This window comes from Nesoenas mayeri (assembly GCF_963082525.1).
Source record: "Nesoenas mayeri genome assembly, chromosome: 25".
In the NCBI taxonomy this organism is placed as follows: domain Eukaryota; kingdom Metazoa; phylum Chordata; class Aves; order Columbiformes; family Columbidae; genus Nesoenas; species Nesoenas mayeri.
In genome coordinates, this window is record NC_137549.1 from 1,465,507 (window position 1) to 1,491,886 (window position 26,380).

Genomic DNA, 26,380 nt, shown 5'->3' on the forward strand with positions numbered 1-26,380 from the left:
CTGCAGCATCTTGGTGGCTGCGCTGGACTCTCTCCAGCAGTTCCCTGTCCTGCTGGAGCTGAGGGGCCACAGCTGGACACAATAAAACATCAATAAAAATGTCATATTAAGCCAGAAGAAGGTTATCTAAAAAAAATTATAGACGTTCAAGTGAAGAAATACAAAACTATATAAATGAAGTGTGAAACAGCACAGCAGCATTACAATAGGCAGGGAAAACTGCGTTTATCAAAACATTTGTATTTTATCTGGAGAACAAAGCTTTTCTCACTACCAAAATAAATAACAGAAGAAAAAAAACAAACAAGCACTAACAAAATGTGAGTCAGTTTTCAGCACTTCTTGCTTCCTCAACAGACAAAGTTATCCAGCAATTTTAGCTACAAATATACTGCTCACTCACTATGTTTTTTAATACATCCGCATGTCCAGGAGCTCAAGGAACATATTTTACAGTCTCTCAAACAGTACCTGTTTAAACCTTCCCCCTTCCCCTCCACCCCGCAAAAACAATCACTGATGGAGTAAGCAAACCCGCATCCCCACCGAACCAGTGACCCACTAGTGCCAGAACAGCTTCATTTCAGGTTTCTGAAGTTCAGTGCTACAGAAATATCACTTTTTCTAGCATAGATTCAAGGAATTAATGAAGAATATTTATAATCCACACTTCATATAATCGTATTCTCTCAAAAAACAGATACGGAAAAATATTGCTTACATCTCCAAGTTACCTCAGATTCTGTTTGGAGACATGATGATGCAGTACAGTGTTATGTTTTCTAGTTACAAAGACACAAAAGAAAGAAGTGAAACCCATTTTTCCCATTTCTTATTTCCACGGTTTCAGAACACGCATTAAACACAACTTATTTATCGGAACTGAATTCCTAATGTGGAACAGATACTTGAGCAAGAAGGTCCAATTCACAACATCCCTTTGATACTGAAGAATAGAGAGCTGCTTCTCCAAAGAGCAGGAGCTCGTCCCCTTTGCGACTGCAGGAAGCAGCGGCCTCAGGGTGTTTTAAGCGTCTTTTTTGAGAACCAGGTACCTGTACTGCAAGGACTGTGAAACAAAGCACGTACACCCGGCACAGGAGCTCGGCAGCGCGGGCGGGTGATGCCGCTTGTTCTCAGGGTTGCTTGCAGGTGTTTGTTGCTCAGAACCGCAACCACCCCACACGCAGACCCCAATGGGAGAGCTGGAAGATGAATATTAAAGGCAGACTGTAGTAAAAACCAGTCGGTTTTAACTGTCTGATGCAGCAGACAGTTCACAGATTTAGTTTCTTGTTGTCTGCTCAAATAGAGGATAATGAGACTGTTGATAGAGAAAATCCCTAACGACGTTTCTGTGGTGTTGGCAGGGAATGACGTGGGCGCAGGAAGCAGCTAATGGTGCTTATTGCAGGAGAGCTCAGCTGGGAAACTGCAGGAACCACTGACAATGACTCGGGACAAGAAGGCGGTTTGAACCCATTCCCGTGAGGGGTCTCATTCCAGTTTCAAATGGCGCTCAGTTTGAGTCACTCCAGAATTAGGTTATGTTGCATATTTCTAAAGCAAGATACAAGATCTCATGAAAACATACCCAAAGCAATGCTCTCGCTAGTATCACAGGTACTGACTGAGAGTATTCTTGCAATAGGGAGAAAAATTATGTATTTATTTTGACTTTCTAGAAATACCTAGATCTGGATCACGGTTAAATCAGAACTATATCTTCAAAAGAAGCAGATCACGTGCTAAAGTCTTGAAGAATTTATCTAAAATTCCCTAGACAATCAAAGCCAATTCATTAATGGCAATAGCCACAGGTACTAATTAAGAACTTAAACCCTGGCCGTTGCTTTCTGCTGCCTACAGAGGGAGCCTAGACCAGCTCACACAGCGACAACATCAGCAGGATGAAGCCCACACAGAGGAGAAAATAATGCAATAGTGAAGTGTGAAGTCTGCCAAAGGGGCCGCCTGGCGCACCAATTCTGCCCAGCGGGGTGTCCTGTCTCCAACGGTGCCTGCAAGCGAACCCGAAGGGGAGAGGCCGTACAGATACTGCCCTGGGAGTCCCTCTGCTACAGCTGTCAGCCCCACGAATATCCTGAGCCTGACATAATTTGCCCTTTGGGAATGACAGAATCATTTTGGTTTGAAGAAACCCTTAAGGTCATCATGTCCCCCCACCTCTGGCACTGCCCCATGTCCTGAGAACCTCATGTCCGTCTGTCCAGCCCTCCAGGGTGGTGACTCCAGCACTGCCCTGGGCAGCCTGTTCCAATGCCCCACAGCCCTTTGGGGAAGAAATTGTTCCCACATCCAACCTCAACCTCCCCTGGCGCAACTTGAGGCCGTTTCCTCTGCTCCTGGCGCTTGTTCCTGGGGAGCAGAGCCCGACCCCCCTGGCTCCAAGCTCCTTTCAGGCAGTTCAGAGATCAGAAGGTCTCCCCTCAGCTCCTGTTCTCCAGCTGAACCCCCAGGTCCCTCAGCCGGTCCATCACACTTGTACTCCAGCCCCTCACCAGCTCTGTTCCCTTCTCTTCACTCTCTCTAGTCCCTCAATGTCCTTCTGATGAGGGGCCCAAAACTGAACACAGGATTCAAGACACAGAACTCCCAAATCACTTCTCAAATACTTGCTCGACCTCCTTTTTCTCCCCCTTCAGCTTTCTGCAGCCACAACGTCCTTGAGCACGGCTCCCCAGACCCGCTGCCGGCTGCAGGAGCCACCACCTCCTTGGTTTGTTTGAAGCTCACTCCTCGGAGCTTCACTTGCAGACCTGAGCTCCTGTAGTGCTGGAAGAGACAGTGCCCAGTCCGCTCCTGCCCAGACGCTCTGTACCACTTCAGATTCTGTAAACATCCAGTATCTGCTTTAAATCACCCCTCCGGGGCTAAGAGTCCCAGCCCACTCAGGCTCTCTTGCTATGGAATCCACACTCTGGTTTTGATCATCTCCGTCACCAGCCCAAGGCCCGTTCCAAGTCCCGCCTGGGGAACAGAGAACTGCTCGTCATCGGCACCGCGGGCGCAGCAAACCTCTGGCAGAATGTTTTCTGACCTCTGTTTTGCTTCTTCATGTCTCAGATTTGGTAACGTACTGCTCTGCACTATCATAAACTCCAACATTTTGCTCCTGAGCAGTGACAGCCAGCACAGCCCTTTATACTGTGGAAAAGCAGTTTTCCCCCAAGTTTTATTTTTGTACAGTAATGCATGAAATCTTCCTATAACTCCTCATCTTCTGCCCTATGTAACATTAGATTATATTGCCTTGCTGCTCATCTTTTTTTTCATATAATGAACATACTGACCCACGTTTCACTCTGCAAAGTTTAGAAACGCCTGTGCCTCCTGCCACACTCTATTGCCCACGGAATCTGCTCTGCTCTGGCAGAAAACACCTCCCCACACAGGAGAGGAATTTCAACATACAAGCAACCAGAAAAACACCAAATCTCTTCATCTCCAATCGAATAATTTCAGATTTCCCTGCAGTTCTAACTGAGATTAACACACGGAGCCAGTTGTGCACTGGATACCAGCACCACCAGCCAGGAAATGAAGATTCAGTTGTATTTATTACAGAAGTGTACATGATCCAGGTATTCAGGGAAAAAAATACATACAATTATGTATTCCTAAGAATGCATGAAAACTCTGCCTGTCCCTTCAGCACCAGAAGGGATTTCTCCCTGGGTGAACCACACAGGTTATTCCAAGAGGTGATCTGGTGGGTCCCTTAATTCTCACTCTCACCCACCCCACAGCAGGGACACCCAGCACATCAAACAATTAAAAGCTGTGACATTTCTACCTTAAAAAGCTCACTGACCATCTCGGTTTGAAACACGGCCCAAAAAAAGTGCTGCCACTGTGGGCAAGGAGGTTTTATAACTGAGAACTTGGTTATGGGAGGTGAAAACCAGTCCTGCTCTCATGGAATCACAGAATCCTAGAATGTGAGGGGTTGGAAGGGACCTGGAAAGCTCATCCAGTGCAATCCCCCCATGGAGCAGGAACACCCAGATGAGGTTACACAGGAAGGTGTCCAGGCGGGTTGGAATGTCTGCACAGAAGGAGACTCCACAACCCCCCTGGGCAGCCTGGGCCAGGCTCTGACACCCTCACCCCCAACAAGTTGCTTCTCCTCTTTCAGTGGAACCTCCTGTGTTCCAGTTTGCACCCATTGCCCCTTGTCCTGTCACTGGTTGTCACCAGCAGAGCCTGGCTCCATCATCCTGACACTCCCCCTTTCCATATTGATCCCTATGAATGAGTCCCCCCTCAGTGTCCTCTTGTCCAGCTCCAGAGCCCCAGCTCCCTCAGCCTTTCCTCACACGGGAGATGCTCCACTCCCTGCAGCATCTTGGTGGCTGCGCTGGACTCTCTGCAGCAGTTCCCTGTCCTGCTGGAACTGAGGGGCCACAACTGGACACAAGATTCCAGGTGTGGTCTCCCCAGGGCAGAGTAGAGGGGCAGGAGAACCTCTCTGACCTACTGACCACCCCCTTCTAACCCACCCCAGGTCCCATTGGCTTCCTGGCCACAAGGGCCCAGTGCTGGCTCATGGTCACCCTGCTGTCCCCAGCACCCCCAGGTCCCTTTCCCCTACGCTGCTCTCTAATAGGTCATTCCCCAACTTACACTGAGCCTGGGGTTGTTCCTGCCCAGATTCAAGACTCTACACTTGCCCTTGTTCTATTTCATTAAATTTTTCCCTGCCCAGCTCTCCAGCCTGTCCAGGTCTCTGATGGCAGCACAGCTTCCAGTGTCACCCACTCCTCCCAGCTTGGTGTCATCAGCAAACTTGTGACAGTCACTCTATTCCCTCGTCCAAATCATTGATGAATATATTGACTAGTACAGGCCCCAGCACTGCCCCTGAGGCTCTGCACTCTCCCTCACTGAACACTCATCACTTCTGTCACCACAGGGTCCAGCAGGATTGTCGGGGTTTTCTGCTCCAGCATGACTTCATCTCCGTGTGGCTGGAGCTCCTCAAGCTCACAGGAATCTTTCCTCCTTCAAACCTCCATCCCGCAATCAGTAGTTTGGTACTTGCCCCTACAAACACGTCCTTGGGGTGAGAACAAACACCTCAACTGGGTTTTCCTTTCATTTTACTTCTTGTTATAACTCCACCTTATCATCTCCATGAAAAAGATGAACTAGGTCATAAATAAGTGTACCAAATGCTACCGATGTAACGGCTTGGGGATGTTACTGCGCAGTTTGCACTGATGGCCAATGTAGGAAGTTTTCTACACTCCCAAAGCTTCACAAGTTGGCATTTTTTTTCTTCAATATGTCATATCTACTCATTCACCAGAGCTCCCAACCTGTGCCCAGGGCAGATCAGCCTCACTTTTTCAATAGGCAAATAAAACATGAACATATCTGTATGGACTAAAAGGTGCTGATGAATCTATTCATCTTTGACGCCAAAGCAGAAGCATAACTATAAAAACCAATAGTCAAAAAGCTCCCATGAGCACCGTTGTCTGCTGAAGTGTTCTCAGTATATAGATTAAATAAATAAATCAAAGCTACTCCCTAGTTAAGCCAACTCCCAACCAGCCTGCTAATTCAAAGCCATGGGTCTGAACAAAAGATCTGGTTTTCCACCCCCCCCCCCCCTCAGAAACCATTAGCAATGTATGTCTATAATAATCCACATGAGATGTAAAGACAATGACTCGCTTCATTATCTTTAAAGTATGAGACACAAGTCCCCGGGAAACGCTGATACCAGCTGCACTTTGCTCTCGGTACCAGTCTAGAGCGAGGAACAACAAAACGGGTCTGACAAACTGCTGCAGAAACGGCACCGCAGAGACCATCTGATTTCAGGCTGGGTTTCTGTGCTGTGCACGCTCATTCTACAGTTACAAGGTTCCCTTAAGGGAGCAGGCCTGCAAATTCACCCTAAAGTCTCAAAATTACACACAGCGCAGAGTCAAGGAACGAACACACCAGCAAAACAAGTTCTGACGGCCAGAGAAAAGTGACCTCTTGGGACACGGTAATTGTTTCTGTTGACAAAGCACAGTGGTTAGTTCAGCACATCCCAAACTGACACTTGTACTACGAGCAATAAAAACCTGCAGAGTCTTCATAACTTGATCCTCTGCCAAAACAGAAACATCCTGATTTAACCCACCAGGAGCCACATCCCTCGTGTCCCGTGTCACCTGCTCCACCGGGCAGAGCAACAGCCACAGGGCACTGGAACCGATTTCTGCAAAGAGTGATCAAAATTCCTGACTCTGATCCGGGAAATAAACACGGCTGCTGAAAGCCCAGAATCGTAACCATAATTCTGTGTGCACACTTGTCACGTAGACGCTGCCCGAGATGCAGAGCTGCTGGCGACACCTTCTCTGCCGGGAGTCCTGGAATCATTGCTATTGCCTAGACCAAAAGCTGGGATTTGTTAGTCCTGATGTGCTGCCTATTACTTCAAGAGTTAAGTCCCCTTAAACTGCTGCGTGGCAGACGAAGCTCCAGGATCGGCCTTTCTTCGCATTATCCCATCACCTGAAATCCATGTCTGGTGCACAAAGGAACCGTGTGGGTATGAAGAAAACTGGAGGTAGTGACAGCTGAGCCTTTTCAGGTGAAGATTAGACACACAGACCATAAAGAATCCGAATCCTTACTGCCTCGACCGTGCCATTAGCATAAGCATTAATACTGGTTGTCAACTAAAACCTCACCTGGTATTAATCCATGGCCCCTTCCTGAGTGTTTGGCGCGAGGACAGGCTGGGGTAAGTTTCATTTAACAGCCCCAGCTTCCAATTTACTGATATCAAATTTAATATCACCGTGCAGCCCAGTCAGCCTGTGAAGACCAATGCAGTTCCAGTCCATGGTATAAGATGACGTCTAAGACTGATTAGACTTGGAACTAAGACAAAGGAGCCAGAAAACGCCAATTGATAAACAAATAGCTGTTGATTTCCTAGTAAGGATTAGCGTTACTTAAAATTGCTAAAGGGCTTCTGCCCAGTGTGACAAACCCAGCACTTTTACTTAGTGCGCTATAAGTTAACAATTACATCGAATTTTTGTAGGTATTATTTCAATCACAAAGCAGCGGCTCTCTTGTCTGTGTGGACAAACAGCAGCAGCCCCAGCCCCGTGAGCGACCACAGCCAAGGCCGACCTCCCAAAAGAGAAGATAACCCTGCCGTTGCTACCTCGTGAGGTTTATTGCAGACCTGATTTAGAGAGCAAATAAGTTATCTTTTCGTAAGTCCTTAAGCCATTAGCTTACAACCCTATTCCTGTATTCAGAAGTTTTAGTTTGCTGTTGGATTTAAACTGAAGCACGAGCCAGACCTTGCAGATGAGTAGTTCATCATGGTGGGGAAGCTCAGGCCACAGAGATCCAAAACTGAAGGGAGAAAACAATTCGAAGGTTCATTAGTTGTAAGCACTAACAGAACACGTTCCCTACCAATGACATTGTTAATTACATGAGGAAAATTGGCTTAAGAACTTGCTCTAGAAGCTTTTGTCAGATCACACACCCGCTCTCCTTGCCAAGGAAGGGAGAAACCATCAGAACGTTCCTCCTCTTGCTCTACATCCATTGCTGGTGCATTTATTACTCTGGAGCCACAGTTCACCTCAATATCAATATAGCTTTTATTTTCAAAAAGTCAACATTTGCACAGATTTTTTTAATAGTTTATAATGCTACTGGTCTCCACACTTCTGTAATGGCATAGATGAAGTTACCATGACAAGGTTACTTTGTCCAACTTCAGAAACGATTAAAATGGCAATTCTGTGGCACTAGCTTACATTTAAACCAAAACACTTTAAAAGGTGATGCTGGTATAACTTAGTAACTATAAGCACTAGTTTCCAGTCAGTGAGAAGAGCCTTGAAGACAGAAACAAGAATCACCATGCTTTGTAAAGAGACTTCAAGAGATGCTGAAGAATTCATGCACTCATTCATGAACTCAAGTGCATCGTGGTATAAACCTTAACAACCCAAGTGCTGCCCGTCCTCACTGGGAGCAGAATTCTGCCACTCAATAAGAAAGTGAATCCACATCATGGCTTTGACTTAAGTTTATTATCAGATTTAGCTCTTCAAATAACCCAGAACTTGGGAGCACAGGAATCTTCTGGAGAGCAGTTAAATGCTTAAATAAAAAGTAATGCATAGGTGAACACCTTGTGACTTTTATCAAAGATTATTGACTCACATTGGCTTTTTTTTTTTTTAATAAACACAGTAGTAATCTTAAAAGCCATAGATGTTCAAGTGAACTAATCACTTCGTAAAACCCAGGAGATCCCTTGGGCATTAAGGTGTTCGTATCAGCACATTTCCTGTATGTGGGGTATCGGGAATACCTGCTCTGGAAACCACAAACCTCTGGCAGAAAAGCAAACTGTTCATGTCGAGTGTGTTAAACACACGGAGCACGATGTGACTGCTGGTGGTGCTCGTGCAAACACCCTCGGCGCTGCGCTGGGCAGCGGGATCAAAGGACGGGTGCACAAACTACAGCCGTGGCTTCAATAACGCATCATGTCACTGCAGACACTCGAATCGGGAGAACAGGTCAGTAAATCTGCTTCCATGTATTCAGTTTGTGGCAATAAATACTTGATCAAGACTAACAAGCTGTTCTAAAGCAACAGTCCTCAAAGCACAGATCAGGCTCCTCATAACCCCCCACTGCTCGTTCATACACGGACACCTGGGTGGTGGGTTTTGCCAGACATTCCAAAATACAAACATAAAAGGTGCTTTCCTCAAGTCTTTTGGAGAAAAAAAAGCAATTCAAACAGCGTGTTTACTACACATTTTACTGTTGCTTAAGATCATCCTGAAATTCTAAGGACTGGAAAATTATGAGAAATGTAATTAATATTGTCTTAGTAACAGTTGGACGAAGCGTTTTTCGTACCAAGCTGAGACTACAAATGTGGTGTTTCAGTAAGCTCAGCTTATCTCTCCAGGTTAAATGAGGTTACAGGATGCAACAAGGTCTCGTGTCCAGGTCAGAACTGGTAAGTGATGTGAAGAAATTGTGATTCATGCTAATACCAAAAATATGTATTTCTTTGTTCCTACACACCAGAGACATGAGCAGACGAGAGCACACCAGGAGCAGCCATTGCAAGTTGTTATGATTTAGGAAGGGATCTGAAGTGCCAAAACTTAAATGCATAACCAGGTTTGCCACAAAATACCCCAAGCACTTCTCAGCCTTTTGCTTGTCTGTCGAGTCTGAGATACACAGCAAGATTATCAAAACTTCCGGATTTTAATTGCAATAGAACATTCACAGCTCGCTGGAAAAATAAAACTATACTACCAATAGCTACTACATCAAATAAACAATTTACGTAGACACCATTCACAACTGGTACAAACACAACCACAGGCTTCATAAATGAAGAGTTTGGAATCTGACCACTGACAACCAGAAAACTTCCACTTTGCTTCCTTCCATTTCTCTGTGGAGGTAATTTTACCCAATACTAAACTTTAAAGGAGATTATTTCAGAAACTAGACTAATAGACAGGGTGACTGCCGCACAGCAAACATGGGAGGGCAACATAAAGGCCATCAGTACACAAAGAAAAGCAGTAGGAGAAAAATCAGCTTCAGAAACAGCTTATAATAACTGCAAATTTAGGTTGAACTAAAACTTATCCACAAATGATTAAGCGTGGCTGGTTTAATTAGAGAAGCTCGGTGCAGAGAAACCTGAACGGACACGTTCACACGCCCACGTTGACTGAAGGGGTTCACTCCGCTTCAAAGCTCAACGCACCCATTTCCAGCATGTTCCGCACTGACCTGAGGAAGCCCATAGAATTTCTGCAATTTACTGCACGTTTAATGGGGGTGATGTTACCGCAGCACAAGGAAGAGCCAAACACGCCCCGGGTGACACAATTCACCTCTCAAGGGAAACGACAGCACGGGCAGAACAAAAGGAGCGATTACAACAAACCACAAGGAAGGAAACTCCCACTGCCAGGTGAGACTCCATCCTCCTGCAAACGGCCAGGAAAACGTGTTCTGACGAGGACAAACTGCTCCAAACGAGCGAATGTCACGAGAGCGGATCTCTGGGGGGACGCTGCCCTCAAATCCAAAGAGAAAAGCACCAAGGGGGGCACAGCAGAGTGAGGAGAGCAGGAGGAAAGCCCAGGAAAAGGACAAGAAGAATGTTATTAAGGAGCCCTCAAGTCTGGCTAATGAGATCACACTACAGAGCCTCAAATCAAAAACTAGCCAAGAGGCGCACTGGGTAAGCAAAGTCTCGGAGCAGCAGCCGGGCAGCAGATGGGAGCCCAGGGGCTGAGACCCTGAGGAGAGGAAGACACAGGTGAGGGCGACAAAGGGCACAGAGCAGTCAACAGCGTGAGGGAAGCAAAGAAACACACTGAGGAGACACTAGGGCAGAAAACCAGGGGAGCAGGAGCTCCCCAGGACGCTCCTCCCAGGGACCAGAAGCGGGACAAGCAGGCCAACCGCGCACACACAGTCCGACCTCCGCCGCCATTTCACCCCCAGGAGCGCGGGGAGGGGCGGGGGGCGGGGCCGACACCGGCTCGTCACAAGCCCCGCCTACCGCTCCAGCCCCGCCCGCCGCTCGGCCCCGCGGCGCGGTCGCCATTTTGTGCGAGCCTGGGGCGGCGGGGGTGTTTCTGTCGGAGCTCCCCTGCGGCTCCGCGGGGGATTCGGTGGCGTTAAGGAGGGAGAGGTTTGCAATAACAAGGGAAACAACATAAAAATAGGGAAATTAATTTACAGCGGTGCTGTCTGGAGGCTCCCAGAAGAGCCTTTGGCAGCCCGGACGCCGCTCCCGCCGCTGCTGAGGGGATCGGGCTCCGGCGGGTCCTGCCGCCCGCGCTGCGTTTGCGCTGCAGGGAACCCGCAACAATCTCCGTCTGCAGCCTGGCGGCTCCGGCTGATGTTTATTCGCGGCCGGTTATAACCATTTGTCCTCACAGCAGCCCCGTCAGTAATTCACACTGTTCGCTTTCCTGCCTTGTAAGAACCACGTTGGCAAGTGGCTTCCAATATTACCCTATTTGCATTGAGGGTTTTCTCATGTTCCGACACCTCAAGAAACAGCGAGCCTGGGGGAGCCTGATGTCATTCTTGCTGCATCATTTTCAGGCGTTTTCACCAGGAGACCTGGCTTCATGTTGCTACAATTCCACATTATCATGAAACATTCAGACTGATCTATTTCAATGTTAAATGCTGCAGCAGGCAATATATTTCAACAAAATGAGATTGTTCCTTTAAAAACTGACATACAATTTAATAGGATAATGCCTTCTAATTGCCGTTACAGCTTTAAATAACATAGTGTTTACAGTGATCAATGAAATTATGAGATTGCAAATGTGCTGTTACAAGATAAAGGCATCAAAGCTCCATATTGTGCCCATGGCCTCAATTTTTTGAGATCTGAGACCCATCTTAGGTCCAAGATTGCTTAATTAAAACCTGAATAATACAAGGAAAACCCAAAATTTACAGCAACACAAAGCTGCTACTGATGTGAATGACAAAACTGCGATGTTATGGCTGGCATACGTACATAGCAGCAGGAGCAAATAACAGATGCACAAACATCTTTAATGTTTTATGAGGCCTTGAAGGATATTTCCAGCCCTGTCAGGCTCCGAGTTTCCATGTGAGGATTCCCCATCTGGCTGTGAAAGCTGTGGTGAAGAAAAGAAGAAAGTAGAGACGTTTTTAACATAATTCTTAATCATTAACCTCCTCAATGGACGGTTCATTTAATGATGCCAACCGGTACGTTTGCTTTGATGCTGTGCCCTTTGGACTGTGGCAGTCTGGGCTGTTCCTGCTCATAACGTGTAGATCAGGAGCCCAGACATAAGGGCTCAGCAGAACAGGACCACTTGAGGGAGCTTCTCAAATGGGTTTCTGGGCAGATAAACCAGAAATCAGCAAGGAAACACTGGTGGGAATTTACTATAGAAGGCCTTGCCGGAGGCCACGTCGAGATAGGTAAAGAATTTGCGTTTTCATGGTGTGATTTTCCATGTATTCCAGTGTAATCATGACTGGGTACCGAGTATTTCCACACAATGTGCAACGACTAAGAACACATACTCCTTTAGATGGTTTTGCTGCTATATTGCAAGTTCCTTCAGGCGGGATGTCACTGTTTTTCTGGTCTAGAGAAAGGTGCATGACTTTGATTTTGAGTGACGAACTCAACTAAGTAAAACTCAAACTACGAGTTGTCTGTGAATGAAAAATAACATCACCCATTTTAATGCAGCAATATTCTGAATTTTTTTGGCAAAAGTTGGGTGCCCTGACAGGTACACAGGATCTACAGATTCGCAGGCTTACAAGCACGTCACACACTAAATGTACTGCTTTGTACCTTGGTTATTATTGCAGAATACTGTGCTCATCACAAAAAGACATTTGTTTCCTGCAGAACAGTGGAAGTTGACATTCACAGACCTCTGTGCAGTGGGAACAGGCTCAGATATTAAGGGGTGCCCTTGCTGGAAAACTCCAGAGCCCTCAGGGTGGTTGCAGGACTTGTTGGGGCGCAGAGGAGCTGATCACCATCCTTCTGCAGATCATCACAGCTTCTCCTTTACACAGAACGGTTTAATCTCTCCAGTGTCACAAGCGCTGTCGTATTGGTGCTCAGGGAGGCTCAGTCTGAGCTCCCACTGGCACTTGACACCCGTGGAACGAGAAGAGTCCAGCGAACAGGGAGGTGCTGACCACGAACACCCCAGAGCCCCCGCCGTCCTGCGGCAGCTCCCGTTCAAGTCTAACTTTTGATACACGGAAAGTCTTGCATTCCTCCTTCTACCGGAGCAGTGTGGGAGGACTTGTGCCCGGGGAGCAACGGAGACGAGACCCACGTTCCCCTCCTGGCTCCTTCCTCCAGCAGGCCGGGCAGAGCAGGCGGAGGCTGAGGGGGCACCGGCGCCGCTGCTGCCCGTCCCTGGAGCCCGCGGCCGCGCCGGCCGGATCGCTCGGTCAGGCTGCCGGGCACCTTCCTGCACCCTCCGCCAACCGCCCGGCCGGGAGCTGCCCTCAGGCTGCTGAGGGAGCGGGCCGGCGCGGGCCGCCTGCTCACGGCGGAGGCTGCCGGCGGCCCCGGCCCGTCTGCCGGGAGAGGCGGCGGCGCTGCCCCCGCGATCGGGCCGGGCCGCGCAGGCCCCGCTCCCGCGCCAGGCCGCCGCACGCGCAGCGCCCCTCCCCCCGGCGCGCCGCGAGAGGCCGCCCCCGGCCGGCGCTTGACGGACGGGCCGCCGGGCCAATAGGAAACGGGACACGTGCGCGCGTCAGCCAACGGGGTTCGGCGGGCGGGCCGGTGGGCGTGGCCGGCGGCGCTGCGAGCGGCTTGTTGTGCGCGCTGCGGAGCCGTTACCCTCCCGCTGCACAGGCCCTGCCGAGCCGGCCGCAGGTGAGGCTCCGCCGCCGCGGGTCGCGGGGTGGCGTCCGCGGAGCCCTCGGCGGCTCCCGTGAGGCCGGCGCGGGCGGGAGCGGGCGGCGAGGGCCGCGCCAGCGAGACCGAGGCCTGGGCCTTGCGGGGGAAGAGCCGGGGCCTGCGGGGGGAGGGGCCACCGGAGGGGGAGCGCGGGCCCGGGGCGGCGAGCGAGGCTGCGGCCTGCGGGCCGGGGCGGGGCTGCGGCTGCGGGGCTGCCGGGCCTGCGGGAGCTGGATGGGGCTCGGGCGGTGCGGGACGGGCCCGAGGCCTCCGCGCTCCTGGGCCAGAAGGCCGCGGGTCCCGCTGCCCGGGGCTGCCGCGCCGGGGCCGGCCCTGGGGGGCAGATGCGCTGCCTGGGGCCGCGGCTCATCTTGGAGCTTTTCTTTTGGTTAATGTCGTTGTATTTCGTATTTATTTTGCCTATGTTTGCGCGGGCGCAGCTTTTAAATCTCCCACCGTTGTTTAGACTGGCACATCTTTATTGACGGGCAGTGTCTGTGGGTGGGCTTCCCAATACGAACAATATATGTTAATATTGATACTAATTTGGGTCTGCTCGGAACAGGATTAAGTAACACTGTGTTAAGTGCTTTTGGCCGGGAGGAATCATGACTAAAGTAGCAGCCCACTATTGTTGGTGCTCGTGGGAGACTTTTCAAAGTCGAGCGCTTACCCTCTCCCACTGATTGGAACAGGCGAAATGTGTTGGGGGCGTTTGGTGGGTGAGGGGCTGCGAGTGGAGGTGGCCGGAGAAAGGGCCCCTGGGCGCTGGTGCAGCGGTTGTGTGGAGCTGAGTGCCGGCTGCCGTGCTCTGCAGTGCTGGCTCCTGGGGTAGCGTTACCTGTGGGGCAGAGGTTTGTATCTGAGACTTGCCCAGAAGGAAAACATGTTTTGTTGCGTGAGGCCTTGTGCCAGGGTCGTGTGATGCACTGAGTGTGAAAAATAAAGGAGGGAAAAATGGGAAGGGTAGAGATTCATTCCCTTTATTAATGCTGGTTGTTGGCGTTGACATTTGATCACTTTTTGTGGCCCTTCTGTTTCTTTTTCCTTTTATGCCTTGAATGTGGATATTGGCTGCTCATATTGTTCAGCTCTTACCTCTTCACCAGCCTCCTGTTCCCTAATACTCATGTTTTAACCACTTTTCTTTCTAGATCTGTGTGAACAGAGTTTTCCGACTTCTGTATCTCTATTTAAAATCGGGCTGATGTGTATGTTCCATAGTGGTTGATATAATTTCTTAGATTTCTGTTGACTCTTGGATTATGCCTGTGTTGTGTGACAGATAATAAAGTCTCTATTCCTGAGCCTGTGAGTTTATGCAGTGCGATATATTACCCTGTGGCTGTCCTAGATTTTGTTCTGCAGCCGTGTAACTGTATTTGTATAATGATGCAAATGAGTCTGTGGTTTCCTGATTCAAAGTGTTCAGCGGTCCTGAGTTACCAAGCTGTGATGCACTGGCTTCTCTTGGTTGGAATGTGAACAGGAGCATCTGAAGCTGGTGGTGTTAAATATATTGTGTAGTGAGTTAATGGCCATAGTTATGTAGCCCCAGCTCAACGTGGTTGCGTTGCTGTACTGTCCGAGTTGTCTCGTGCGGCGCAGGTTTGGGGAGCAGTGGTAGCAGTGAGCACAGTCCAAATGGAAATGTGAATATTGTGTACAGGATCTTTCTTAACTTAGTTGTGTCTGTTGAATGTGGCTGGTGTGTAGTGCTGACATTAGCTCACCATGAAATGTGCTCTGTGCTCCTAATTGAAGCACTCTGTTTTCTGTTTGCTGGTTCTTGCATGTTCTGTCCCTGTTTTCTTACTGAAAAACCCCTCCTTGTCTTGCCCTATCAGAGACATGTGATTTTACTTTCAGAATCTGTTTCTTTCAGCTATTGCACCAGCCTGCTTTCTTTCCTTAAGCTTTGATCGCTTTTTTCTCATTTATTTGTTACTAGCCCTCTGTGAATTGATGACAATAAAATGTTATTAGATGTTGCACTGACTACATGTCTTGTGGATAAAGTGCCTGTGAAGGTGGTTGATTTTTAGGTACAGAAAACTCAAGTTTGCTGTATTTGCAGACTTGAAAAAGATGTTTAGAGATGCTGTTCTTTTTGCACTTCCAAGTACTTCCAAAAAAGCATGGAAGGCAGCTGCAGGAGACTCCGGCCAATTTTGGCCTCTGGGAGGGGTGACATAGTTCAGCCAATGAAGGTGTTAATTTTTACCATCTATTGGAAACTATCAGGGCACTTTTCCTTTTCGATGGGTAGCTCTGTGATCTATCACTGCAAGCTTCAAACTGCTGGTCTGAGTGATCCATTTGGTTATTTAGTGTTGTTGTAGGTAGGTGATAAATGAAAACATAGATTTTAAGCTTTGTTTTGTTTTTTGGCGGGGTGGGTAGGGTGGAAACAAGCCATGCTGGACAGGCAGAGATATTCTTCATGTGTGATTTTGTTGCTTTTTAAAAATATTATTATCAGTGGCATAGTAAGTATAAAGTCTAATTTTCCTCCTACCCACCACTTCCATGGCATCTGCGTAGAAGTGCAGCAGCAAGCTGTGCTGTCTCTCCAAGCCTTCAGAGATGGATTTCCAGGTACCTGATTTGTGCTGGTGAATGAGTTGGATGCTGCTGCCTCCTCCTGTTGCTTCACGTGCCTTCCTGTCCCATCCAAACAAGTGTGCCAGCTGCTGATCCAAGGATGGAGTGATGTGTGGGGCAGTTGTTGTCAGCATGTGTCTGGATTCCGAAGTTCTTTATCTTCACTTCTTGCCTCCCGCAAGCGTCCTGTGCACAGGAAAGGGGCTGTTCCCTCACTGCTGTCTCCAGAGGTTTTTTTTTTTGTGGGTGAAAAATTGCCAGAGGAAATCACTGGACAGTTTGACACTGTCTCAAACAACGGAGATAATAATTTCTTGTTTTGTATCATTTTATTGTAAACCTGTCCTTTTTAAAATACCAGTGTGGCAGGTGGGATGGTGTCAGCTGCAAGACATCTGCCGGAGATCTTTGTTATGGAACCATCAGCATCTTTGACCCAGGGACAAAACAACTGTGGAAGGAGTTGACGTGAAGCTCTGAGCTTTGTCGCCTGCTCTCTGTCTATTAACCTTGGAAATGGGGAATCTCGGCTGGAGCTGCACATGTGGAGTATCTTGAGCTGCAGGATTTCCAACTGGCCTTTGTTCGGCCGTATCAAGCGGAGCTGGTGTCGGGCGGCCCTGATCCCCCACCGCGCTCAAGAGCTGTGGCCAGTCCGTACTTATTTCTGACAGCGTCCTAACGATGATTAATTCTGCTCCTGTGAATTGCATAGAGTTCATCAGCCTGATGATAAAATGAGGTCGTTCCTCTGAAGAATGCAGCTTATTTTTTTGCTTCAAATACTTCCATCTCTAACAAGATAAGGATTGGCAAAAACATTTAGCTTGATGTTATTATATGGACGTGAATAAAAAACAGTGAGAGAAGCATATAAAAACTGTTTAGACAAATCTGACTGTAAACAATATGTGAAACTACTTTGTTAAAGTAATTATGATAGTTGAGACCTGTTAGACTAGTAATATGCTTAAAACTAAGTTTATGGCCAATGTTATAAAACAAAACGAAAAAAGAGCTTAAAATATCTTGTACTAGAAATCATTGATTTAGCGTGTGGAAATAGTTTGAAATGCAGTAGCAGATTTCAGTAACGGCCACTTCTGGTGCTGAGATATTTTTATTGTCAGAATGGCCAAAATGTTGGAATTTTAAATGTAGTCACACTAAGGAGAAAAAGGGCAGTGTCTTCATTGCAGGTTTGCAAAGGGGGAGAAGAATCAATAAAAAGGTGAGATCTATTAGCTCTGAATAATCTGAAGGCAGAAAGGATCTATTTGTTTGCCAGATTTACAAATGTCACCTGGATATCAGTGTGGAAGGAACATATGTGTATAAGTTAAGCGACTTCTGTGGCTTAATGCGCAAGAGTTTCAGTGTCAAAGAATCTTCCCATCTAAGGACAAACCCTTTTTCCAAATGACCTCCGTTAGCATCTTTAGTGGACTTTGTTTCATTCTTGGGGGAGGAAAGAACACAAATGCCAAATGGATCGATTTGACTCCTGAATTTGAATTTCTCCTGTTTGCTGATTTAAAATATTGTGGCTGCAGGGCAGAGGGATTTGTGTGAAACGGCTGCGTGGGAGAGAATACTGAATTTATTGATCGCTGTGGGACAATAAAAAGAGCAATAGGGTAAAAGTACCATTGGGAAGGATGAATCTGTGACACCTCACGTTATACCTTTGTTTTCATCTGTACCCAAACACACTTCAAGCTCAGGACAACGACTGTTTCAATGAAACACAAGATTCATGCTCGTGAAATGGAGTAGCTGCCAGTCAGCCCGAGCCAGCGTTACAGGCAAGAAAAGGTCAAGATTCTTCCTTTGTGTCATGGATTTGCTTTTCGGAGACAGCATCGGGCATCTCTCAAACACAGGCACACTACTTCCTACCTAAATTATTCCTATGGAAAGCTTAAGGATTATCACCTGCCTTTGCAAGTCTACACTGAAATAATCTGTTGAAAGACTTAAGCATCTAACTCAGATCTGAGTCAAGGTTTTGACGTGTGTGGCCTGTTCTGTGCATGTGCACACTAGGGTGATGTTTTATGTTAAACTTAACTTCTATTTTCCCACTTGTATGCTGTATAAACGTTATTCTTGAATCAGAGAGAGAATCTATGGATTTGGTGATCTCCCCTCCCCAGCTGGCTTTTGGTGTTAGGTTGGGATGCGAATCCTCTGCTGTCTGAAGCGATGCTGCGAGGCTGCGGCAGGGCAGGCAGCGATGGGTCTGGCGCTGTGTTGTCAGTGAGCTGTGCTCTGGATGTTCACCGGCAGGTCTGTGCTTGTGGGTGAAGAGCTGCTGGGGAACTAAAAAGAGGTGCTGTAAAGAATAAGAGTTTTTCTAGGAGATTACGGTGAATCTCTGGTGTAAGTAGAGGAGTCTGGATGAAGTAGTAGAGATGTTTTCTGGCTCTGGAACATTGGGAAACTTCTTTTTTGTTTTCCTGGGAGGCAGGTGGGCCTAGTGGGGTTTTTTCTGCTTCTCAGGTGAAACATGTTCCATTCCGTACAGTGACTTCTGAGAAGAAAACGGGGGTTCTTTTTTTCCCCAGTCTCTGTCCCTTCTGTGTCTCGATTAAACTCTTGCTTCTCAATCCTATCGTGACAGCTAGTTGCAAAGTAAGTTTTTGCATGGTAATGCTATGTTGGATCATTTTTGAAAACTGTTTTCCTGAGGCAGTTAAAACTAGTGGAGACTCTGCAGGCCCTCCAGGCCCTGTTGTGCATGGCATTGCTTTTGGCATGTGTTCAGACCCAGACACCTCAGCACCTCTGCATCTGCCTTTTGCAGCTGTGTGGGTTGGTTTGGCACTTCCTTTGATGTGGTAGCATCCTTTTGGTTCTATTTCAGGTGTAATCTCCAAGGAACACTATTCAGCAGCTTCAAAATTGAGTGGCAGAGCAGTGCCCAAGAGAGAGAGCCAGGTTTGTTGTTTGCCTCTGAGTCAACCAGGACTTACCGGAGGGGCATGTCAACAAATATCATCTGTGTGCTGAAGAAACAGGAGGTCTCTTCTTTGGATAGCCCCGAAGTTCTACTGGAAGCATCCCACCAAGATTCTTGAGGTCAGCAGGTGTATTCAAGAGTAAACCCTTGGTCAAGGCGGCTCACCAGCAGAACTCTGCCAGGGTCACTGGTTTCAGTGCAGGATCCCTGTTCGTTCACTGGTATTAACCCCAACAAAGACTTCCTCACTTTTAGGACTCTGTGAGCCGCTGTCTCCCGCAGCACGTCCTGCAGAGCATGTCTGAGGTGATGTGAACTCGCACTTCACTGCAAAGTGAGGAGTTGGGTCAGTAAGGGTGTCAGCAGCTCAGTTCTGGGCTTTGAGGACCCTGTTGGGCTGAGTGGGGCCCATTCCTGGTGTTGCAGCGAAGCTGCCGCAGGCTCTGGGCCACAGGCCGTCGGTGCCTTCATCTGGCTCTTTGGCCAAGTGTCAGGTGTTGGGGCGGTCTGCGTGCTTCTGATATCAAGGACAGGAAATATGTTTGAGGCAGCTCTGGCCTGGTGTGCAGCACAGTGAGTGCTCACCTGAGCATCTGCAGCCCTATGGGGCTTCCACTGCCTGGAGAATGTATGGCATTCATATGTTCCCATTTGTATGGCATGAATGAGAACAGGTTAATTGCTGGAGTGATGAGACCTGCTGCCTGGATTTTAATAAAGGTGCTAATTGCTGGCATGAAGGAGCACAGAGGTCATTGTCTGTGGAAGAATTTCCTGTCTTAAGTTCTGCAGTAGAATCACAGAATGTCCTGAGCTGGAGGGACCCACAGAATCATTGGTTCCAACTGCTGTCCCTGCACAGGACACCCCACAGGTCACCCCGTGTGTCTGAGGACGGTCTCCAGTCTCTTGTTGAACACTGTCAGGTTGGGCCGTGACACCTCCCTGGGGAGCCTGTTCAGTGTCCAGCACCTCTGGGGAAGAACCTTTTCCTCATGTCCCACTGCCCCTCCCTGGCACATCTGCTGCCGTTCCCTGGGCTCTGTCACTGTCACAGAGCAGAGCTCACCCTGCCCCTCCTGCTCCTGCTGAGGAACCTGCAGCCCATGGGCTCTGCCCTCAGGCTGCTCTGCTCCAGCTGAGCAAACCCAGGGACTGCAGCCGCTGCTCACACGGCTTCCCCTCCAAACCTTCAGCAGCTTCGTGTTCCTCCTCTGGACACTCTCCAGTAGCTTTGTCTCCTTTTCTCCCGTGTCCCCAGCCCTGGGGACACAGTGAATGCTGCAGGTGAGGCCGCCCCAGCGCAGAGCAGAGCGGGACAGTCCCCTCCTGCCCAGCTGGCCGTGCTGTGCTTAGTAGCTATGATGCTCATATTTGTTGTGGGTTTAGGTGTCTGCATTCACGTTTTTGATCCCAGTAGTGCTCTAGTGCCTTTGCAGACCTGGGAACATGGTGAAGGTGTCCTGGGCCTATTGCCTGATCCTGAAGACACATCTTTCTTGCTGATGTTCCTGTTTCAGGCTCTCCTCAGGTTGGTATAGATCTTCCTTCTTAGTGAACATCTCACAGGGAAAGACTTGTTAGCACCATGTCATAGAATTCTGGGGCATTGTTTTTGCAATAATGGTTTTTATTTTAAACCTTTTGGGATCTGTGAGCAGGTGGTGTTCATGGTCAGTGCAACAGTTCTGTAAAAAATCCTTTGGAGAGCTTTTCAGTCCAGTCCTGAGAACGCAGACCTGGCTGTTGGTGAACGAAGAGTCTTTGAAGCAGGTAGTAAAGTGTTGGACAATATGAATTCGAGCGTCTCCAGAATTAAGGAAGATTAGGGCAAAGTACATCTGGTTTCCGTTGGTTATTTGATGCATCCTTGACCTTATAAGCTTGAGGGCATCTTACACAAGGAAGAAGAAGAAGGCTGCCTTTTAAAACAAGCTGCTGCAGGGTTTGGTTGTTTTTTAAGAAAATTCTCATTCTTGGAACTGCTGTGTGATGGAGCTTAGTCTTAAATGTCTGTCTTTGGGGCACACAGGGCTGAAGGCCTTTTGGGAAGGCTGTGCGGCACGTAGCTGGTGTCACTGCAGACAGCCCTTCCCAGCCGGGCTCCTGTCCATCCCTGCTGAGAATTCACGTGCCTTTGGACTTCTGATTTATGTCAGTGTGCATTGATACACATCAGTTAATGAAGTGACAGATCCAAGTTAATTTCTAGGCCTGATTCTCATGTCTGGGGTATTTACTGGTACAACTTGATTGTTCCCTCTTGGGTAAAGAAAGACCCGGGGATTCCCTCAATATATTTCAGTGACAGCAGAGTGAAAAACTTGTTTCCTTAGGTAGCATTTCTCATTTCATTCATATTGACCACGTTATACCGCCTTTTCTTTTTGGAGTTCTGCTCAGTATGCAGGGGTTAGCAGCTCCTCAGGGGCTGGTTTGGTTCTCGGGGGCGGGAGAGGTTCGGCACCAGCAGATGAAGTGGTTTGGCACCGCCAGGCTGGCCAGAAGCGCTGGTGGTGCGGTGGGTTGTGTCAGTGCCTGCTGGAAGATCAGGGAGAAAGGGGCATCTTCTTATCAGCACTCTGCTCCTTTTCCTCTCCCCCACTCTGCCGTTATCTCTGCGTGCTTTTTCCTGCTCTCCCATGGCAGTGTTTACCCGCCTTTATGCCAAGGCTTCCTCTCATTTCTTTCCTAATGGCAGAAGAAAAGCAGATGGCAGGTTTCCTTCACAGCTCTAATTGCTTCTGAATCAACAGTGCCCTAGGCACAACCTGTTTATCACAGGGAGATGGAGATGGTAAGGATTGCAGACAGTGAGATTAGAGGCTGTGGTAAAATCATTTAAAGCTCAGAACCACTTGCCAAACTCCTGTCAATTTTGCTTCATGCTGGATCTAAGCTGGTCCCGTGTCATCCTGGCATGCCATGGAGTTTGCTGTGCGCGCTATCCAGCTCTAGTGCCTCCTTTATAGGCAGCAGATACACCTTGGAGGATAAAAGAAAATAAACTTCTTAAAATGAAGGTTTGGGGTTTGGAAAGCATGAAAATATATAGCGACTTCTTAAACTTGGCAGGTGGAAAATCTTGGCAGCAGGAAGGTTTTGGATCATACCTCAGGCAAATTTGGTTAAAGCGAAGGAAATTTGAACTTCTGTCTTGTAAAGCTGGGAAAATCTCAATGTTTCTTCCTTTGCCGACTAAATAATTGTACTGTACAACTTCCTACTCATCAACATATTGGTGTGTTGTGCTTGTAGGGCTTGAATTTTACACAGGACAAAGGCAAGCGCGGCCGCCTTCCGGTAAAACACTTTTGAAAACGTGACTCATGTGGTTTTATAGGTCAGATATGTCGAACAGAGCAGGTTCAGCTGGTTGAGCATCGTTTAGCAGAACAGGAACCTTCTCTGCGGTTGTGCTCGGGCAGTTCTGACGGGGCTGGAAGGGAACGTGTGTGTGTTTAATGACATGAGGGAACATCCTCGGTGCTCCTGGCTGTGCCGTTTCCCCTTGGGTGCTTATCCTGCTGCAAGGAAAGCGGCTTAAAACTGCTGACACAACAGAAAGTGCTTCCCTCCCGGTGGTGTTTTCTGTGCTTCCCCGGTACAAGTGTGTTCTCACGGGGCAGGAGGCGCTGGGGTTGCTGCTGCCAACACCCGAGACGCAGAAATGGGGCAGAGGAGGATAACCAGCGGGTGAAGGGGGCAGGACCCCCTCTGTGAGCTGCTAATGCTTCAACACATTCAAACCAGATTCCGTTTAGATCTCTACTGTGCTAAATCTCAACAGAAGTCTAGTCGGGGTTTATTCTAAAGTGCTGTTATTGCCATTGAAAAAACCCTGACCTTCACAAGAAGAAAGTGGGAAATAAATGCCAAATGTGACTTAACAATCACTCCTGTGGAGGGACTTTCAGCACTCCTTGCAGGCAGCGTTCCCTTTGGGGACTTGGCATTTCCAGCTGCCATTGCTGACTTACTCCATTATTCCCTGGCAATGCTGATCCTTTTTAGATCCTGCTCAGTGAAACGGAGCTGAGTGCCATTGCTGCTCAGGCCCTGAGCCCAGAGGGGTCTGAAGCTGGACAGAAACCTGATGCTACAGACTTATCTCATGGTGTTTTAACTTAAGTTGTGGTGTTGTAACTTTAAGTTGTAACTTAAAATCGCCTTATTTGAGAAGCACGTGTGGTCATGTGAATTCTTCTGACCCATCTCAGCGCAAAAATGCGTTGAAATGCAGGCAGTGTGACCGAGTGGCACTGCAGAGCTTGCTGCGTGGGTAGAGCTGGAGGCTTTTGCATTCTCTGAACATCTGACCTGATGTTTTGCTGGTGGCTGAGGAGCAATAATATCTTAAAATGTTCTGATTCAGCTCAGATTGATCATCCCCTCAGGCAGGACCAGCCTCGTGCTGGTGATACCGTCTCCAGCCCCTGTGCGCAGGCTCCGCTGAACGGCTTCTGCAGGAGTGTCAATGGTCGTCACTTATGTACAACGTGCTGTTATTCTTTTGGCCAAATGAGCACATTGGCCAAAAGTTCTAGTGAAGTAAACACAAAGTTCATCTTTGAGCCTGCGGTAATTAATTATTCTGTGGTGGCACCGAGAGATTCAATGAGTTTCGTGTTGAACCCGGAAGGTTTACACGGAGCCTTGAGTTATTCATTTGGCTGCTCTAGTGCAGCAGGTGACATGCTCATTGACCTTTATTGGGGAAATACAGCAGGTGAATCTGAATTTACAGAGTCGGTAAATGGAGTATAGCAAGGACAGGTGATTAGCTAAGCAACCATTGCTGGTTTCTGCAGCCGGACTCCTGATGGTGTTCCTGTAGTGAGAACTCTGCATTAAAGAAAAAATGTGATCCTTGCAGATTAGCCTTAAATTCATCCACAAATAAGTGCTTGGTCCTATGCCCCTTCCTGGTGGAGTCTGAACTGGGGGCACATTTCTACTTAACCGTGACACAATTGTTGTTTTGGAGCTGGAGATGTTTCAGTCTCTTGAACTGAGAGGATGACAAACCTGCAGCAAACTGGAGAATCAGAGTCTGGAACCATCTGAGAAATGAGCGTCCGATGGTGTTTCCAGCCAGGACACGCCAGTCCAGGCTCCCAGAGCCCCTTGGACACCCCGATTCTCCTGGTGCAGGAGCAGATATCCTGATTTTGACTATTTCTAAGTGCAGTTTAAAACCTGCTGTTCCGGGCACGGAGGAGCAGGGAGCCGATGGCCCCGCGGATGGGTCACCAGGCAAAGCGTCTGCACAGGGGGAATATCTGGGTGTTTTCTCAAGGCTTCCTTTAAAAAGATGCAAAAATAGAAACTGTATCAAACACTCAACACGCACCAAAGTGAGTGTTCGGTGCAGATTAATCTGTTACATATACGCAATAAACACTCACCCAAAGGCAACCGTGTAACAATAACAGCGCCTTAAGATGCAGGATTAACAATGTGTAAAGGAACAAACAGTTAAAGATACACAGTCCCCAGTTGAAATAGGGACCCGCCTCTGATCCAGCCGGCTGCTGCTCTTTCTGTCTCCTGAGAGGTTGAGGTGGAGGTTGAAGGGGCAGTTTTGGTTCTGGCTGCTCGAGTGCTTGGACTTGAGGGCCCTGATCTTTAATTCCACTGCTGCAAAAGCCTTAGTGCTGACAGCAGTGTGTGCACACCCTGGCTCGGTGCTTTTTATTAATGATAAAAGAAGCCCAATATGTTCTTGAATGGTACATAGTTTTGTAAAATGCCGTGCTTGTCAGTTGAAAGAATGAATGGTCTGGATTTTCAGTAAGTAATGTTTCTGTTTGTGAGTGGAAAAAATGTGGAGTTGAAACAGTTGCTTGTTCTCAGTTTTTAAAAATAAACATTCAAACGTATTTTGGGTGGAAAAAGTTCAGCTTGTTGAAGCGCAGAGATGTGGAACTTACTTGGGACTTTTCTCTTTGCAGATATAATATAAAATGTCTAATGGTTATGAAGATCACATGGCTGAAGATTGCAGGGATGATATCGGTAGGACAAATTTAATTGTGAACTACCTCCCTCAGAACATGACGCAGGATGAGTTACGGAGTCTATTTAGCAGTATCGGCGAAGTGGAATCTGCAAAGCTTATTCGGGACAAAGTTGCAGGTATAGTCTCATGTATAAGAAATGTTTTGCTTTGTGGTGAACTGTTTGACCAAATAATTGAATGCAATTTAACATAGAAATATTAAATATTCGTGTGTCATCAAACTGTTAACAAGTATGCATCTAACTGTAGCAATGGTGAGGCTGGATGCTGCGTATCCCATACTTAAGGCTGAATTAATGACTGGTTTGTATATGTTTAAGAAATCCAAGAAGTACAGTTCCTAAGTCAGTCAATAGGCTCAATAGGCATGGCTGAAACTGGCTCAGATTTGGTCCCCAGCTTATTCATTCTGAGCAGTTTTGACTCTCCCAGAGCTCTGAATGTGCCAACATACCTTCTGCTCTGATTTTGATCAGTACAACGAAGGTGCGGCCTGTGTCTGAACACTTGTGGCCCTTATCGCTCTGCGTGAGTTCTTTACAGAGGTTCTTTAAATAAGATGATGACTAGTAGCTCTAAAAATGAGAGGAATGAATTGTTGGAATTTGTGAATATCAATGTTTCCCTGAAAACAAACACATGCTGGTAGAGCAACTGGTTCCATAGCCGTATCTGTTTAGTTGCAGAAGCTGTGTGAAGATGTTTTAATCCTTGCACTGTTAAAAATCTGCATTTACGAATTCTGGTGATTCTTGTTCAGAATTTGGGATGTCAGGTTTAGCGGCAAACGCACCTGTTTGCGGTGCCTGTTTGCGCTCAGCCTGCACACGGCGCCTGGGGGAACTCTGCTCAATCCTGTGTGTCAGATTCTAGCAATACTGACTTAGATCATTGTCTAATCCATAACAACACAGGCCTGGAACTACTTATCTGGGTGTAGAAACTACACGAACGCTAATGAAACATGTGAGAAATCATCTGTTGTCTTAACTGACTTTAGTACTTTATTTTACATGCTCAAGAATAGACATGAGAACTGAATAATTGAAGACTTTATAATTTACTTTCAGAGTGGCTTCTCTGATTTCCACAGCTTTATTTATCCTGATTTCTTTCAGATGAAGTATACTGTCTACCTCAATCTGTACTTACGGATTATATACGTAAAATCATTGTGAAATAGTTCCGTAAAATACTGATTCCTTTGAATGCTTTGATAGCCGGATATTCAGTCTCGATGCCGTCATGCAGTGTGAGATGCTCAGAAGTAGAGCCTTGCTCTGTTTAATAAGAGCAAGAC

At 47.6% G+C, this 26,380-nt stretch overlaps 1 protein-coding gene across 3 annotated transcripts in view; it reads left to right on the plus strand.

The window, feature by feature from the left end:
* Positions 1 to 13,374: 13,374 nt before the first annotated feature.
* Positions 13,375 to 26,380, plus strand: part of ELAVL1 (ELAV like RNA binding protein 1) — a 36,558-nt gene continuing 23,552 nt past the window's right edge. For 2 of the 3 annotated variants that reach the window (XM_080359019.1, XM_080359021.1), the window contains exons 1-2: positions 13,375 to 13,468; positions 25,013 to 25,196. In XM_080359019.1, the coding sequence (XP_080215145.1) occupies positions 25,025 to 25,196 (172 nt within the window). In that variant the 5' untranslated portion in view covers positions 13,375 to 13,468; positions 25,013 to 25,024. Of the gene's footprint in view, positions 13,469 to 18,962; positions 19,178 to 25,012; positions 25,197 to 26,380 lie in introns of all 3 variants that reach the window. The other variant, XM_080359020.1, reaches the window with a different exon arrangement.